Source organism: Alligator mississippiensis, chromosome 2 (assembly GCF_030867095.1).
Source record: "Alligator mississippiensis isolate rAllMis1 chromosome 2, rAllMis1, whole genome shotgun sequence".
Taxonomy (NCBI): Eukaryota; Metazoa; Chordata; order Crocodylia; family Alligatoridae; genus Alligator; species Alligator mississippiensis.
In genome coordinates this window covers 105,413,743-105,432,486 of record NC_081825.1, presented here as the reverse complement: position 1 = coordinate 105,432,486, position 18,744 = coordinate 105,413,743, and the positions used below count along the sequence as shown (strand labels likewise).

At 41.0% G+C, this 18,744-nt stretch overlaps 1 protein-coding gene across 1 annotated transcript in view; it reads left to right on the top strand.

Moving 5' to 3' along the window:
* NAA15 (N-alpha-acetyltransferase 15, NatA auxiliary subunit) overlaps positions 1–18,744 on the top strand; it is a 68,164-nt gene that overhangs the window by 25,088 nt on the left and 24,332 nt on the right. The window contains exons 4-12 of the mRNA XM_006261714.4: positions 1,375–1,532; positions 3,539–3,673; positions 3,829–3,982; positions 13,121–13,240; positions 14,527–14,622; positions 14,770–14,876; positions 15,133–15,205; positions 17,102–17,271; positions 17,930–18,082. Coding sequence (XP_006261776.1) covers positions 1,375–1,532; positions 3,539–3,673; positions 3,829–3,982; positions 13,121–13,240; positions 14,527–14,622; positions 14,770–14,876; positions 15,133–15,205; positions 17,102–17,271; positions 17,930–18,082 — 1,166 coding nt within the window. The remainder of the gene's footprint in view (positions 1–1,374; positions 1,533–3,538; positions 3,674–3,828; positions 3,983–13,120; positions 13,241–14,526; positions 14,623–14,769; positions 14,877–15,132; positions 15,206–17,101; positions 17,272–17,929; positions 18,083–18,744) is intronic.

Sequence of the window (18,744 nt, the reverse complement as noted above, 5' to 3'; positions counted from 1 at the left end):
AGGTACTCCACCTGGGAAGGAGGAACCCCCAGCGCACCTATAGGTTAGGGAGTGTCCTTCTCAGCATCTCGGAGACAGAGAGGGATCTTGGAGTCATAACTGACTCCAAGATGAACATGAGCTGGCAGTGTAACGAGGCCATCAAGGCCAATCGCACCTTGTCGTGCATTAGCAGGTGCATGCCTAATAGAACAAAGGAGGTGATGCTCCCCCTCTATGCGGCACTGGTTAGGCCACAGTTGGAGTACTGTGTCCAGTTTTGGACGCTGCACTTCAAGAGGGACACGGGGAATCTCAAGAGGGTCCAGAGGAGGGCTACTCGCATGATTAGTGGCCTTCGTGATAGACCCTACGGGGGGAGGTTGAGAGAGCTGAATCTCTTCAGCCTTCACAAGAGATGGCTGAGGGGAGATCTTGTGGCCACCTATAAATTTATTAGGGGAGGTCAACGGGGAATAGGGGAAGCACTGTTTACTAAGGCACCCCAGGGAGTGAGTAGGAATAATGGGTGTAAACTAGTTGAGAGTGGATTTAGGTTAGATATTAGGAAGAAATTTTTCACAGTAAGGGTGGCCAGGATCTGGAATGGGCTTCGAAGAGAGGTGGTGCTATCACCTAGCTTGGAGGTCTTCAAGAGGAGGCTAGAGAGTCACCTGGCTTGGGTCATCTGATCTTGGTCCTCTTTCCTGCCAGGGGCAGGGGGTCGGACATGATGATCCATTGTGGTCCCTTTCGACTGTACAATCTATGAATCTAAAAAATGCCGACTCCCCAGTGGGTCCTCATGGCCACTGCTGCCCAGCCTCGTAACCCACCAGGGAAAGAGGGTGCAAAGGTGTCAGCTGGCGGAATGGCATGAAGAGAGCAGCCCTAATGGTGACTGCCCTTGCCTCCCATGCTGAAGCCACTCTGCAAATCAGCAACAAGGGGCAGGGCCACATCAGCCCTCTCTGCCAATCAGTGGCCAGTAGCAGGGCCCTCGAGCCAATCAGCAGTGAGGGGCAGATCCACTGCAAAATGCCCATGAAATTGACTCTGCACACTGTGAATGGGCCACGAAAAACCCTTTGTCTTGCTCCTATTTAGATAGGTCCCTAGTCATATGTTTAACTTGAAGCACAGGAATACTCCTGAGAACATCCTGTATGGTAGTATGTTACAAATATGGTATGCATATAATACTGTAAGATGTTAGCCTTATATTTTCATTTTGTAAGTTGTTAATGTACTGGAAGAAGACAATTTTGTGATGCTAATGCCTGTTGTAAAAAATGGGCGAGTATTTTTCTAATTTAGTAGCATACTGCCTCAGCCATTTTGGACTGTTTTTTCTTTGCTCTTGAATGTAGTCATACCCTTAACCAAGTTTTCCAGGCTGGCATGTCTATGGCCTTCTCCAGAGGTCAGACAAGAAGTATGATGAAGCTATCAAATGTTACAGAAATGCACTGAAATGGGATAAAGACAATCTTCAAATTTTGAGAGACCTCTCTCTGCTACAGATTCAAATGAGAGATCTTGAGGGTTACAGGGTAAGTAGAGTATCTAATATGAAAACATTGGTAAAGGATTCATGAGTAATATTTTAGTAGGATGTTGTTAAAAATGTAAGGTACTTAAAGAAACTTGCTTTAGTTTCTTCTGCTTCATGACCATACAAATCAAGATATTAAAACCCTTTCATGCTCAATGCTTTATTTTGTACTTGGATATAGAGGCACTGCCTTAGCTTCCATAGAATTTGAAGATTTATTAAGATACATATACTGGCTTATATTAGATCATTCAGTGTAGAGCTGTTCTTTAAAGTACATTCTTCTTAATGTTGACTAGTGCAGATGTAAATAATAAGAAGTTGCTTTTGGGGACCATTTTTGGCTGAACAGAGTTTTACTTTTTAGAAAGACTGATATTCAGCCAGTGTGGGTTTTTTGTTCTAACTAGTTAGTCTCCATATAAGCCTCTAAATATTTCTCTTCCTCCTTGGTTTGTTATTTGTCAAAAGTTTGTGACGTTATCCTCAAATTAAACTGCGTGTAGTTGAGTGTTTCTCAACCCAGGGGTTGCAACCCAAAAGTGGGCCACAAGAGTATGTGAAAGGGTCACAAACAAATTGTAAAAATAGATCAACAAGCTAAAAATCAATTCTCCTTTAAAGGAGAAAAATGTGGGAAACTGGCTTTTGCCTTGCAGGCTGGCAGAGTCCCAGCCTGTGAGGGGCTGCTTGGGGCTCCCCCTGCCCCCCCCCCCCCCAACGCACTGGTAGGCTGGGGCCTGGGAGTTGGGGGGGCAGCGGGTCGGGAGTTAAGGGACACTGGGTCAGGGCTGGCCATCGGTGTTTACAGATGAGTCCTGGTATAAAAAAGGTTGTGAACCACCAATTATAGCTCACTAGTCTAGTTGTAACTTTTTAACTTGGTTCCTGCAAACTCTGATCATATCTGTTGCTTTTTCACACTCCTGTTAGTTTAATAGTTTGATAAGATCCTACTTAAAATGTTTGCTCAGTTTTAAGTGGCTCTGGTGCTTTTGCAGTGAGGGATTCACCCTCTCTTCTCTGTGATGTCTGCAGATACCTTCCAAAATTGAATGAGCCTTTTGTCCTAACCTAAATTTGCATTGGAAATTTTTGTGCATAATTTGCTGTGATCCTGGTATTAACAATTACTAGCTTCTGTCTCACTGGTGAAAATAATTGCATTAAATACCTCTGACAAACATTGGCTCAAAGTTGATTTTTTTCATTTGCATGCTTACTTATGTAGCTCCTCTTGTATTTTGCATGTCCTAACACCCTCAACTTCTCCCAGTTTTGAATGCTATTAAGGCAGATTAATTTTAAAATTGGACCTAACAGAGTTCCATATGTTTATTTAATAGACATGTGTCCTAGTCTGATGTGTTGCTTTTCATCAGTACCCTTTGCTCTTGTTTTGTGTAATGCTTGCTGTTTAACTGCTCGTATCTGTTACTATCTAGGTATTTAGTGCCTCCTTAATATTTTAAATTACTTCCAGATATAGTTTCAACCCCCCAAAAAATAAAACTCCCTTAGGATTTGCACAACTAGATTCTCATTAATTAATTGCCTTTGGTGACTGCAGTTTTTACTATATTCTGGCTAAGTTATGGATGCTGCTTGTATGATCTGTTCTTAATACCAGTGTATCTCCTGGATTGGATGGCATTTCTAATGACTGAATGCGTACTGACTTGAAGTATTATTACTGTACTATAATACTATTCCAGTGTCTTGAATGTAAACAGCCTGAACTATGCTCTTTATTTAAGTTTTGAGTTTAGGAAAACGTATCTTTTAATACCGTCATTAATATTAGTCTAGCTCTTAAATTTCTGTATCTGTGCCTTGTCCAGCATAGTCTAAGAGTTTATATGGCAAAACAACTAATTGTTCCTTCTACTGTCCATTTTTAAGTAAGATTATTTAACATTAATCATATTAAAGCAGTGATATTCTAGAGAGGACTCTAATGCCTGTCAGAATTAACAACAAAACTAAGTTATTACTGTTTTATAGGAAACAAGATACCAGTTACTTCAGCTGCGGCCTGCACAACGAGCATCATGGATTGGTTATGCTATTGCTTACCATTTGCTGGAAGATTATGAAATGGCAGCAAAAATTTTAGAGGAATTTAGAAAGACACAGCAGGTATGAAAAATAAGATGGACTTCCAATAGTGAGCCAAAAAAGTATCTTTGAAACATGCAAACAATTCTGTGTTAGTTAGATGTTTAAAACCAAATGAATTCGTTAAAATGTATTATAAAATAATGACCACTTGCACATTTTGTTTTCATGCACAGACCTCTCCAGATAAAGTGGACTATGAGTACAGTGAGCTGCTTTTATATCAGAATCAAGTCCTTCGGGAAGCAGAACTCTACAAAGAAGCCTTGGAACACCTTTGTACCTATGAAAAACAAATATGTGATAAACTGGCTGTTGAAGAAACTAAAGGTAATTAACTTTTCTGCATACGGTTATATTGTATGCCAGTATATAACAGCATTATGGAATCTTATGTGGTTTCTGTAGACTTGAAATGGCTTAAGAAAATGGTGTTTTGTTTTTTTCTGCAGTGAATTATAAGACTAAGCCAATTGAGCTAGTGTAGCGTCTAATAAAAACAAGGTTTAACATCTAAAAAGTATTTTCACTAAAATCTAATGTTTTTATAAATATTTTTTGTAGAATTTGCACTATATTCATTTGCAATAACAATGTATTAGTCCATGTGTTGACAATTTATAATTAAGTCTTTTCTACTGCTGAAGCTGAGAAGTGAACGAGTGAAATAGGTTTAGTAGTGGGAGGAAATGCATCTTTATATTTACTTTTCATAATATAATGTCCTGTTACAATTGTTATGGAACTGTTCTGAATTATTTGGAATAGATTTTGCTTTTTAAAAGTACATTGTAAACTTGAAGAAAAATCCTTTTCCATCTGAAACTGTTATAAATATTCCCTAAGAGTCCTCAAATTACAAGAGGTTAGAGAGAAAATATTTGATCTGTACATTAATAGCACCTCGTGTTGACAGTTGCTATGGGGGAGGTGATAGACTCCCTCCAAGCATTTCCTCTTAGTCTCTTATGGAAAGTATCAATTCTTTCTCCCTCCCCCTTGAAAATTTTCCTTCCTCTCTCCTCTTATCACCTCCCTTCCCCCCCCAAGATCCCAGGAGAATTGTAAAGACACTAGCTATTCTACCAGAAGTCACAAGAAAAAACCTAAATGCCTGGACTAGCTCCAAATGCGGAACCAGGCAGGATTGGGATATGGACTAACAAAGGCTTCCTTGAGTCTACCACAGTAATCCAGTGTGCCCTGGTTTCTATCCCACCTTTTTCGAAAAGAATGAATAGAAAATAATAAATCCCATCAAATGGGTTAGAACAGGGGTTGGAAACCTACAGCCTGCAGGCTGGATTTGGCCTGTAAAGAGATCTGATCCAATACGGGGGATCTTTGGCATGGGGCTTCGCTGTGCTGCCCATCCCTTCTGCAGTACTCCGGTTGTCTACAGAACTGTTGCTTGGTATGTCTGCGCTTTCTTTATGGCAGAAGGGGTGGGGAAGTGCAGGCATCTGGCTTCTCTGGTTATGGAGACTTCAGGCCTGTAGCCACAGCTGGGTCGCAAGTTCTGAGCCATGCCAGCAAAAGGCTGATGATCCACGGATTAGAATACTGCTTTCAAAATCTAATTTATTGGTGAAGAGCCTGCTTCTTCAGGAGAGAAGCCTAAGTAGCAGGTAAACTCTTGTGGAAAATCTGTAGCAAACTACCAGAACAATTCCTATGATCCTTTGTCTCACGGGCCTCAGGATCAACAAGAAAAGGCCCATTGTAACCACAGCTCTGTTCATGAAGATCATTGGAGTATTTAAGATTGCCTTCCAGATTGGTGAGGCAATATCTGCTTCAGCATCTCCAGGAGATGGTAGATCCCATCCCATTTCTAATCTCCATGTACAACCCAGCATGTCAATGTGAATCTACCTCAGCTACACTGAGTACATCACTTTGCACTTATGACAGTTCATATCAGTCCTGACCTGCCTCAGTTACAAAGATGGCTGAGATTTGTGCCAACAAGCACATCATAAATAGTCCTGTCATATTGGGTGGTTAAGTTGATGGACAGATCTGGTAAAGGTTTGCAGTGCCTCTTTCTACCAAGACACTCTAGTTCTGGGGTGCATCATTTTGGGATTTAGACACTGCAGTTTCTTCATAAAGCCACGCTGTAGACAGGCTTCTTGAAACTCAGGGTCATAAGGGTAACATTCAAGGTTTTCTTTCTTTATCCTTGAGAATCTAACCATATAAGAGCATAGATGATGGAACTCAATGGACACTTAGAAAATTTCAGATGACACCAAGTTGGGTGGGGTTGCAGACACTTTGGAAGGTTGGTCTAGGACAAAGGTAGGCAGTTATTTTGGCTGGAGGGCCGCTTAAGTTTTGGCAAACTCTCAATGCTGCATTGGGTTGCTATGCCCTTTGACAGTTGCCCCAGCCCCTAGTTGCCATACTGGGACCGAAAGTCCCGCCTCCTAACCCCTGACCTTTGCTGCCAGAAGCCCCTCCCCTTGACTCCCCATAAATACTTTTTGGTTTGGAGTTGCCATCTTAGAACTAAAAAATAAATAAAAATCATAACACTGGAAGTATGACACCTGCCATGACATATTTTAATTTTATTAGAAAAAATATCTGTCATGATTTGTGTTTGCTTACTGTATATATAAGTTTAGGTTCGTTAATAGATGCATTCCTTCTAACATGGGCTATTGCGCTGTTAAATGCCATCCATCCAATTCTTGTCATTTTCTGAGTTATCAAGAAAATCAAAAAACACTCCATTGTTGTCCCATTAACCCCAGCTTGGGACATGGAGTTTTGGTACTCTGACCCATCTGTCATTCTACCACTACTTCCTGACTTAGTCTCCCAAAACTACAGCCAGTTGCTGCCCTGTAGAACCACGCCTGGCTGGATGACTCCTCTGTAGAGACTAGCTGAGGAGCAGGATTTTTCCTGCAAGGTGGGGAGCTTTCTATTCATCTTGTTTCTGCAATGAAGTCAGAGAGAGTCTCTGGACAAGCCAGTAACAGCTCTGCTGTTTTCTCCTTAATTTCCATCTATCCTGGATTATTTGCTGTCTTTCCTGAAAGAGGTCTGGTCTCTCTCTATTAAATGAAAATTTGTTGCATGAAAGAAATGGGACTTTGACTAAATACCTCAAAAATTATAAAGCAACTTACCTTGTCTGTTCAGAATAATGTTGTATTTGACCATCCTGAAATATCAACTTTCTTTTATGGGCTTTTTTTCATGGTTTTTTGACAGGTGGGAGCTGTCCTGTTATTGTGACTTCAGTTCAGCAATACCAGTTTAGTGGAGGTCCCCATTTGATCCCATGGCTAACTGCTCCCTCCTACCATGTTTTTGGAGGCCAGTAAAATAAAGACCCTATGATACAGCCTCCATATGCTTCATAAGTAGGGTGACCATATCATTCTGAAGAAAATCAGGATGGGGTAAGACGCATACTTATGCACACGCATGCAGCCAAGCGATGGCTGGTGCCAGAGCAGCAGCAGAAGCATGAGCCTGCCTAGGCCTGCAGCATGCTGTAGCCCCTCACTACCCCTCCCAGTACAGGCACCTTCTGCCCATGTCCACACTTGGAGTATATGGCTGGGCCAAGCGAAGCCAGTGAGCATGGAGCCCCTTTCCCTGGCACCAGCTGCAGCTCAAGTCTCTTCACTCCCCAGCACCAATTGGCATTGTTGCTGTCTGAGCACTCTACAGACCCCACCAAGTCATGCCCCTGCACAATCATGTGCATAACCGCATGGCTCCCAGGAGCTCTGATAGCTGTGTGAGGTGGGACAGCTCAGAGCCCCGTGACCAGACTCCAGTCCCTGTAGACAGGGGCTGGGAGCGGTGCCCTCTGGTTTTCACCAACCTGCGCTGCCCCGTATAGCTACCTGAGCCCCCTCCCCCACCCCACCCCAGCTGATCCCCACCCCAGGTAGGAGGAGCAATGCTCAGTGCAGCTTACCTTCCACCTCCAACTGCTGTGCAGGAGGAGCCTGGCTGGGCAGGTGCAGGCAGGGTGGTGCCAATCCAGGACTTGCCACCAGCCAGGATGCTTGGAGGTCCTATGAAATCCAGGACTGTCCTGACCAAACTGGGACATATGGTCACCCTATTCATAAAGGCATCCTTCAACTATATTCTAAGTTGGTCTTGTATTACTGCCTTAATTCCTAGGTCTTATTGTTTTCTTCATAAAGCCTCACTTTATGCCAAGAAATAATACTTTATATTCATAGTTACTTGCAGTATTTGTAGTCAGGAACCCATCTTTACTTAGACCAGTGGAGCTCAACCTCTCTGGCCCCCTGGCTGGGTCCTGTGTGTTCGGCTGGTCCGTGGGCTGGATCCCACATGAGGTTAGCATGTGGGGTCAGTCTGCAGGTGGCCACAGAGTGGCTGCACACCAGTGTGATTTGGCACATGGAGCTGTATTATTTTGACTGTAGGGCTCCCACAGGCCTAGAGATTTGGCAGCAGGGGAGCAATGGCAGTGTTAATTGCCACAGCTCTGGGAACAACTACTGCTGCTATCATTCTCCCACTGCCAAATTTTCAGAGCTGTGGGGAGCCTGGCTCTGCTGGCTGGATTTGGTCCCTGGGACAGAGGTTTAGCACCACTGATTTAGACTATCCAGTCCTTGATAGTAACATGTGGTAGTAAATGTGTGCTGGTATGTGTGCTAGCAGCTTCCATGACTTATCTCATGGCTAGCTCCCACTACCTGAAGTTTTGTCCCATCTCCCACTCTTCCTTGGTGCAAGCTTTTTCCATCAGATGCTCACTTCAGTAAAGAGGCCCTGCAGTCACTTTATTAAGTGAGAGTCCTCTACAGCCAAGGGAACTGCTTGCTAGCAATCAACAGAATCCCTCTGGACAGCTACACAAGAATGGTCAGTTACCATCCAATACATTGAGATGCATTGTCTACAAAGATTCTGCATCCTATTCTTCATGGCAGCATTTTGGGGTCCCTATATCAAGGACTTCTGCTATGGAGGATGTAAACTGTTCTTGTGGTTTTTCCCATGCTACTTTTGGTTGTGGTAGCCTATAGATAGGGACCTACCACATTCACAGTGGAAGTAGAGTGTGCAGCAGCTCCTTTAATCTTTCATGTTCCTTGGTGTGCACCTTCTTCCCTCACCCCACTGCTGATTAGCAGAGGGCTCCACTGCTCCCTCCTGATCTGCAGGGAAGCTATAACCACAGTTTTAAACTTGGCACCATTTTTGCCTCCCCGCCAGTCAGCAGCAAACAGCAGAGCCATCTGAGGCCCCTGAGCTAGTCAGTGGCAGGAGGCAAAAACAGCACCATATTTAAAACCACAGTTTTAGCCTTCTCGCTGATCAGAAGCAAGCTGCAAATGGGGCTGCTCCACCAGTCAGTGGAGGAGGAGGTCATAGGGGAACCCGAAGGATTAAAGGAGCCACAGCGCACCCTACTTCCACTGTGAATGCGAAAGGTCCCTACCTATAGAGTGTGAGGGAGTTTAGACATTCCTGCAATGACTATTACTGTTCAAAAACAAGCTGGGGGGGTTTTTTTGTTTTGTTTTTTACACACCAGACTTGTGCCTAGAGTGGAATCTGTGTGGGCAAGACATCTGTAGGAACCAGTTTTTAAAGTGTATGTTCTTTTAATGGCACACCGTGTATTTCAATTGTGCAGTGAACAGAGAAGCAAATGTTTAAACAGTTGAATTGGTTAAATTGACCAGGATTAAAACTATCCCTCTAATCATTGCAGAACACTTACTCAGATACTTTCTAGCTGAGGTGGTAAGTGGCAGCCCTGTTGTGTAAGTTCCTTGTCTTAAAGAGCTTATTCCAAAAAATTTATCACAATTGTAGAGGAGTATGAAACTATATGGATGATGCTATCATGGATCTCATGTAAATTCTGGTGCTTAATAGGGCTGTGTGAAATTTTGCTGGCTGTTTTGTTTCAACACTGTTTCAACTCATTTTGCTGTTTTGAGCTTGAAATTGAAAGGAAACAAAGGGCTTCAAAACAGCCTCAAAACAAAACAAGGCTAGTTGAAACGTTTCAAAACAGCCAGCAGCCAGGTGGTGGGAGACACGGGAGAACCCAGCTGCTTTGCAGCCCCATGTGGCTCAGCTGGCCAGGGAGCACAGCCTTGGCTCTCCCTGCCTCCTGTGGCCAGCCTATGGGAAGCTGATCGCAGCGCAGGGGAAGGGAACTGAGCCCCATCGCTCAGTTCCCCTCCCCAGAACTGTTATCGGGCTTGGGAAAGGAACTGAGCTCAGCTGGGATGAGTTGCCTTCCCCAGCGCAATCAGTAGCCCTGGGGAGGGGACCTGAGCAATTGGGCTCAGTTCCCTTCCCCAGCTCCCCGGTCCCAGGCTACTGGCTTCCCTCCCTTATCTGGCAGGCAGATTGGGGCCCGCAGCCCCTGCAGCCCTCCCAGGGTTGCAGGCCCCTGATCTGCCTGCCAGATGAGAGAGGCTGTTTCGAGCTTCCCCATTATAGCCTATAGGCGAAATGTCAAAGCGTCACTGTTTCAATGCAATGAAACAGAACAGCGGTTTCAAATCAAAACAAAATTCAAAACAAAACACTGTTCCATCGAAACCTCAAAACGCAAGTCAAAACAGAATGGTGCTGTTTCGCACAGCCTTAATGCTTAATTACTATACCATCTTCTTAAAAAATAATGTCATGGTGGGTAACCAGCTTTTACTTAGCTGCCACAATCTAAGATGGTGACTCTCAACCAGGGTGCCAGGGTATGCTGGAGATGCCTTAGGGAGTGTGAGGAAATGAACAGATAAGGGCAGGCTCAGGCTCCCTACTTGGCTCCTCTGCAAGGAGGTAAGCACTGCAATAAATTTAGTTTTTGAAATGGAGTGCCACTTAGTTCACAAGTTGTGGAGGAGTGCCTCTAGTCGAAAAGGGTGGAAAACCACTCTTCTAGATCTAGGGCAGGTACTTCCAGTAGTCTGCTCAAGAACAGCAGGAGTCCCATAATTAGCCAAAATAATTCAGTATTGTAAAACTTAAATACTGCAGTAGTTCTACAAGACAGTAGAGCTTTGAAATTGTGAAGAAAATACTCTCTGCCCCTGAGGTCCTTCAAACATATTGTTATTGAAGATGCTGTTAGACACTGACATTGTATAGTTAAGGTCCAGGACTCGGATCTGTACCTGCTTACACACTTAGCCTTCAGTAGAGTGGCAATTTTATTGAACCCAGGATTAAATTTAAGGATGTACTTGTTGACAAAACCTAAGTCAGGAAATGCCAAGGTTAATTAAAGCCTGTGTAGCTCTATCCCTTTATGAATATGTTTATGTAGTCCTTTAATTACATATTCACATAATGTTTTAAGCATATTGTATCACTCTTCTGAAATAGGGCATGCATCTAAAACATCTGTAATACTGTGTGTACACTAGGCAGATTTTGCACAAAGCACTGGATTTGAAGCTTAAACTTCTAAATTGGAGTTCTTCCACAAAATTCTGAGATATTGATCAGATTAATTAACCTCTGTTTTTCAGCCCCTTTATCTGTCAAACGGAGGCTGTTGTTGTTTTAGATGGAAGTGAGCGCTATAGAAAAGTCTACTGACATATGAAAAGGACATAATGAAACTTTTTATGAACGGAATATGAAAACTGAGTAACATGCTTCCATTTATAAATTAGAACTGAATTGACAATGAACACTTTTTCATGGCCTCATTATTTTCTGGTTCCATCATTCTGATGGGTTGGGTCAGTGTTGTTTCTTCTTGGCATCAAATCATGTTAGTGTCAACTTTATGAAAGACTCTAGACTAAATTAAGTTTTCTGTAACAAATGCTGCCTTTTGCTAAAGTTGTGTACTCTGTTTTCATGGTGGGATAGAGGAAAGGTAGGTGAGATTTTATCATCTTGTTTTTAGAGCAAAATGCACTAAGCTAGTGAAAATCTAATTGAACTGACTCCCTTATAATCACTAGTTCCCATCTTCTGTATTTAGTCAGACTAGCTTACTACATAAAATCGCTTTTCATTTGCTTAGCACTGCTGAGCCAATGTTACCATGAAATAACTATTTGGATTCTCTTTTGGCTTGCAGATCAGCTGGCATGTTGGTTCAAATTCTTTCTTAGTTACTACCTCCATATAGCCAAACTTATATGACGATAAAACTGAGGATTTACCTGGAGAATCTTACTGAGAACTGTCAGTCTAACTTGTGAATTTGCTTATCTTTTGTTAGCTTTACTAAGCAGTGTGAAAACCCATCCTTGAATTTCAAATTAAATGAACAGTGTTATAAACATAGAGCACCTTGTACCATCATTAATTGTTTTTTGTAGTTAAAATTGGATAGTTTTAGTTTGGTCTTAATCAACATTTTTATTTAATATTTTTGTTCTTTACTTTTAATTGTGTCTGACTCCTTTCAGAAGCCTGTAGCCAGCAACTCATTAAAAGTTTTAGTTATGTCATGAGCCGACAAGGTTTCATAGTTGTTAGGGTCAGAAGGGACCTCAGTAGATCATCAAGTCCGACCCCCTACCCTGGGCAGGAAAGAGCACTGGGGTCATATTACCCCAGCCAGGTGCTTGTCCAGTCTCTTCCTAAAGACCCCCAAGGTAGGGGGTCCACCTCTCTTGGAAGCCCATTCCAGATTCTGGCAACCCTTACCATAAAGAGGTTCTTCCTGATGTCCAACCTAAATCTGCTGTCCATCAGTTTGTGGCCATTGTTCCTCATTATTCCAAGGGGTGCCCTGTTAAACATAGCATCTCCAATTTCTTACTGACCCTCCCACCCCTGATGAATTTCTTAATGGCCACAAGATCACCTCTCAGCCTTCTCTTGCAGAGGCTGAAGAGATACAGGTCCCTCAGTCTCTCTTCATAGGGCCTTACCTGCAGGCCCCTAACCATATGAGTGGCCCACCTCTGCATCCTCTCAAGGTTATCCACATCTCTTTTGGTGAATCTGATATCTTTTATTAGACCAACTTAAATAGTTGAGGAAAATTTTTTTTAGAAAGCTTACTGACTGCCTGTCTGGCATGCATACAGCCCAGCCTCTGGCTTCTTTACTAGTCATTCCATCCAGGAAGAGCACACACCAACTGCAGAGGCTTCCTCAGCCTAACGAAGGGTTTTTAAACCTGAAAGCTTGCTAAAAATGTTTTTTCCAACTATTTAAGTTGGTTTAATAAAAGATATCAGATTCACCCAAAGAACCTTGTCTGCTCTTGTGCTTAGACCAACATGGCTACAGCCTACACTCCTGTAGTTATGTCATGGAAACTTTTATCTCAAAATTTGACTTTATTATCAAATGCATGTGTTAGTTCATAGTGCCAGTTATGCAGTATATCTCTACCATTCTAAATTCATCTCTGTAGTTTGAATTTATTTTTTGAGAGAGAGAGAGAAATGCTTACTGACAAATGTTTAGTTGGTGCCTTCTTCCTCACATTGTCTGTATACCTTTATGAATTTTAAACAGGAGAACTTCTGTTACAACTCTTCAGGCCAGAAGAAGCAGCTGAGGTGTACAGAGGATTGCAAGAAAGGAATCCTGAAAACTGGGTGTACTACAAAGGCTTAGAAAAGGCACTGAAACCTGGTAATGATTCTTGCTGTAACAGGAGCATCAAAGCTATTTTTGCCCAGTTGGGATTTACCTATACACTGAAAACTTCTAATCCACTTTGAGACTTATAGTTTAGCTTTTGGTTTTTAAAAGTAATGGCATATTTTTGTCATTGTAACTTTGGAAGACTTTCATGACTTTGTTCTTTGGTGTCCTGTCTGTGTTCATCTAGTAAAAAGGAATATAGATTCATAGATATTAGGGTCGGAAGGGACCTCAATAGATCATCGAGTCCGACCCCCTGTTTAAGCAGGAAAGAGTGCTGGGTCTAGATGACCCCAGCTAGATGCTCATCTAACCTCCTCTTGAAGACCCCCAGGGTAGGGGAGAGCACCACCTCCCTTGGGAGCCCGTTCCAGACCCTGGCCACTTGAACTGTGAAGAAGTTCTTCCTAATGTCCAGTCTAAATCTGCTCTCTGCTAGCTTGTGGCCATTATTTCTTGTAACCCCCGGGGGCGCCTTGGTGAATAAATACTCACCAATTCCCTTCTGTGCCCCCGTGATGAACTTATAGGCAGCCACAAGGTCGCCTCTCAACCTTCTCTTGCAGAGGCTGAAAAGATCCAGTTTCTCTAGTCTCTCCTCGTAGGGCTTGGTCTGCAGGCCCTTAACCATACAAGTTGCCCTTCTCTGGACCCTCTCCAGGTTATGGCAGATCAGTAAATGTCATCTGCTCACACAAATAGAAGGGCTATGAATATACTCTAAATGGTAGAAAGAAGGCAAAGTTCTTTGTGTTTTTTTTGTTTTGTTTTTTTATTCTGTTGTTTGGGTTTTTTGCTTTGTGGTTTTTGGGATTTTTTTTGGTTTTTAAAGAATGGACTGTATTCATTTAAAATTTTTTTCCTGTGTTTCTTTGTCATGGTATTACAGGTATGTAAATATCAGACAGAAATATGAACTTTTTGTCAGTTCATTTACTTCATGTTTGAAATACCTGTCAAATACAAAGTCTACTTCATGGCTCTTCTTTTATAGTTATATTTGATTTGATCTTTAACACAAGAATGGGACAGAGAAACCTTTTATAAAAAAAAAAAAAAGGAAAATGCTTCTTATTGCCAGCTGGCAGAAAAACTCCCTGATGCTGTCTTGCGTAAAGCTGTCTTTTTCTGATTTTTTAAATGAACTGAGTGCAAAATATCTTTCACTTAAATAAACATATAGTCAGTACTTTACTGCATAATTCTGGGTTTTGTTTAATCAAATTTTAGTTACCCAAAAACCTTAGTGGCTTACAAACTTTGTTTTATTCTAGCCAATATGTTGGAGAGGTTAAAGATCTATGAAGAAGCCTGGACTAAGTATCCAAGGGGTCTAGTTCCGAGAAGATTGCCATTAAATTTTTTATCTGGTAAGGGCATTTTTTGCAAGAAGATGCTGCCAGTTTGCATCTACATATATATTTTATTTTTCTTAAAACTTCTACTAATAACTTAAGAAATAGAATTGTAAAGTAATATTTGGTAAAACAAAATCAACAGGTCTTTTTTCCCCCAAGGTGAGAAATTTAAGGAATGCCTTGATAAATTTCTACGAATGAATTTCAGCAAAGGCTGTCCACCTGTGTTCAATACCTTGAGATCACTGTATAAAGATAAAGAGAAGGTAAACAAATCTGTGAACATTTTGATAGTTCATTTGTGTTATAGCTATAGAAATGAAAACAACTTTTTTTTTTTTTCCTGACAAGATTTAGCCTCATTTTTGGCTTGAGATCTCAGTAGCTTTTTCCAGCACTATTGTATATTGTTACTGTTGTTGTTTGTGTGGTGTGGGTTTTTTCCTGTGATAGTTCTAGGTCATAAAAAAAATCTAGTAGTATACTTTCTGCTTTATAAACTTCTGTCTTGTCTTTGTATAGGCAGCAATCATAGAAGAATTGGTGGTAGGTTATGAAACTTCCCTTAAAAGCTGCCGATTATTTAATCCAAATGGTGAGTGTGAAGGACTTCATACTCTATGAAAATACTGTGCCTGTTATATGTAAAATTTGCTAATTTGGAGGTAGACACAAGTATTCTTGGGAAGAGTGAAGAAATGGGGAGAATCCTAGAAACTTTTCTTAAATATGGACTGAAGTTTAGCCATCTTTTTTTTTTTTAACTTGAATACTGTAATGTTTCTACATCTTTAACCCTTATGTACTCATCCAAACTTCATAGCTTCTCTTGTAATTGGCAGTCTTCTTCCTCCAGTCAGTCTCCTTTTCAAAAGAATTTTTACCATGTAAAATATCAGAGATGAGAATCATTTATTGCTGTCTGCATAGGCTTGAGAAATTTTGATATCTGGGTTTATTACTCGAAGTCTATCATTTAAAAGAAAAAAAAAGGAAAGGAGAGGAAAAACAGAGTATTTGGTAGATTTTCCTGGAAAGATTCCAGTCGTCATTAAGGTACTTTCACTGAAATTACAAATGCAACTTTCCTGGGTTTCAGAGGACCCATTATGGCACTTTATACTGTATTTACTCAAATATAAGACAATCCTGAATATAAGACAATTCCCCAATACTTAGATTCTATATATGGAAAATGTACATGTTTGTTCTAATTTTCCAAGTATAGAATCTAATTATTGGAGGCTTGCCATGAGATTTGCTACAGCAAGATAAATAAGTATAAAGGGTAAGGTAGACCCCTTGCCTTCTGTCCCTAAAATTTCTTCCCCTGGCAGCCCCCCTTGCTGTCAGACTGTTCTCCCTGAACAAAGAATTGAGGGGCAACTTTGAAAAAAACATGCCTATAATAATTTCATATAGCTAAATCACTATGTGTACCAATAGACTTAGTTTATCCAGAATTGATGCATTTTACCTGTTTTGGAAACTACATCAAGTTGTAACACAGGTATACCACACACTTTTGAGCAGCACTTTTGTACCTATATAATACAATCTTCATGTATTTAGTTGGGCTGGGCTCCAGCAGTCAATAATGTTTCAAGCCATGGTGATGCACAGCTCAGCACTGACTCGGAGTGTGTGTGTACTCCAGACACCCCTTCTCTTCCCTCCCCCTTCCCCAAAAGACCCATGTGCTAATTAGCCCCTCACTTATGACTGGTGTTCTTGTCAAAAGTCCTTATATATGGGGGCTCGTCTTTATTTGAATAAAGACAGTACAGTCTGTACTATCTTGGAATCCTTCTCAAGCTGTGAACAAAATTACTTTTCCTTGGAATTAAAATTGTTATTTGTTACAAGTTTGCATACAGAGTGTTTTTAATTCAGTGAAGTCTTGTGTACGGACAAATGTACAATCTAATTTAAGAAGCTTGTCTCATCATTCACTTCATCTGCCTTTACAGTATTAAGCTAAACTGGAATTTCTTAACTGAAACTGAATTAAATGTTTAAACACAAACTCACACTGTTTTAAAAATTTAAACTGGTGCACATTTCTGTATACATGTGTCTGAAGAAGCCTCTCTTCTTGGCTTTCACTGAAAATATTAGAGATTTCAGAATGAAATTAAAGTGCAAATATAATAGTGTGTCACATCATGAAAAAATGTAATACTTGGGGAACTTCTGTTTGTCAGGCATTGGTCCCAAGTCAGCAGTGAGCTTAATTTTACTTGTGTGAAGCAGTGAAAGCTATTCAAGTGCATTCAAGATTGAATTCTTGCAGTATCATGGATCATGTGCACATAGCTTTCAACAGCTATAATTTAAGGCTAATATGGAAAATTATAATCTTTCCAGTCTCTTGGTGCGCTGCATATACCGTGCGTGTGTGCGAGTAAATCTCCCATCACTTGTATCAGTAGTATATTCCTTGTGTTACGTTCTGGTATATTGGAAAATATTACTATTGTTTTTTCCATAGATGATGGTAAAGAAGAACCCCCAACCACTTTACTCTGGGTCCAGTACTACTTGGCACAGCATTATGATAAAATCGGGCAGCCATCTCTGGCTCTGGAATACATAAATGCTGCTATAGAAAGTACTCCCACCTTGATAGAACTCTTCCTCGTGAAGGCTAAAATCTATAAGGTAACATTGATCGACTTATTCTTGGCTGTCAGGTGGGCTTCTTGTGGCAAGACCTTTCACCATAATTGTTACTGTCTTGTATTTTTTGGTATGAATATTAACTGAGGGAGGAGGGGGTTTTGCATAAGCAAAACCTTTGCAAAATCTAATATCTAGAGAGAGGCTTCTACCATATTTTTTAATGGATTTTTAAAAAAACACGCACATAGGAGTCTGTTTCAGATTGTAAATGGACTATTACCAAGAAAGTTACTACAGTGTACACTGTTAATTTCACAGTGGTGTTTAGGTCGTATCCTGGCAAATCTAATATTGATACATATATTTTGAATAATGTCTCAACAACTGATCTCACCCAGCTTCTCTACTTACTCAAAGTTAGCTTATTGTACTGAGAACTTATTTTTCAAAGATGCAGTGGATTTGTCTTTTGCAAAGTATGGATTAAAAAGTCATCTTGATGTCCAGGCAGAATAAATAAGGGGACAGTAATGCCATAATATACAATTGCATTGCTGGGATCTTGATTTGTTTAACAGTCTTAAAGAGAAACACTTGGTGCCTGGCTTTATTATATTAATGAAGGGTGGATGAGTGAATAAAGGATAACTTGTATGCATTTTACAACTTCCTTACTTGATTTGTATTTCTTTTAAAGCATGCTGGGAATATTAAAGAAGCTGCAAGGTGGATGGATGAGGCCCAGGCCTTGGACACAGCAGACAGATTTATCAACTCCAAATGTGCAAAATACATGTTGAAAGCCAACTTGATTAAAGAGGCAGAAGAAATGTGTTCTAAGTTTACAAGGGTTTGTTCTGTTTACTATAGTTTTCAGTTAATAGATGTAGCATAATCACATGTAAAGTATCCTTATGGTGACTTGTTTTGGAATCTCTATTTTGATCATTTATAAGCTTTACTCCCTGCTGTCCTCCCTGTCACAGTTCAAACTACTCTGGTTGTTTACTTTTACTAGTATTGCTGTGACTAGATAATGAGTCCTTAGTTAAGATGATTCTTTTGCACTTAACGCATGGACTTAACATCTGCCGTGTATGAAAATTATAGCATATGCTCCCCACAAGCACAGCACTTCAAATGGAGAGAGAATTTGCTAAAAACTTAAGTAAATTCAGTAAGTTTAACATTAACTCTTCAAGATTCCTTCAAGATACATAGGAATATCTCTTGAATCCTTTTTTTCTCCCAGATCTCATAGTTTTATAGTTCGTAGGGTCGGAAGGGACCTGAGCAGATCATCATTAGATATCAGGAGGCGCTACTTCACAGTCAGGGGGGCTAGGATCTGGAACCAACTTTCAAGGGAAGTGGTGCTTGCTCCTACCCTGGGGGTCTTTAAAAGGAGGCTAGATAGACACCTTGCCAGGGTTGTTTGACCCCAGCATTTTTTCTTCCCCACAGGGGGTCGGACTTGATGATCTGCTCAGGTCCCTTCCGACCCCTGCCAAC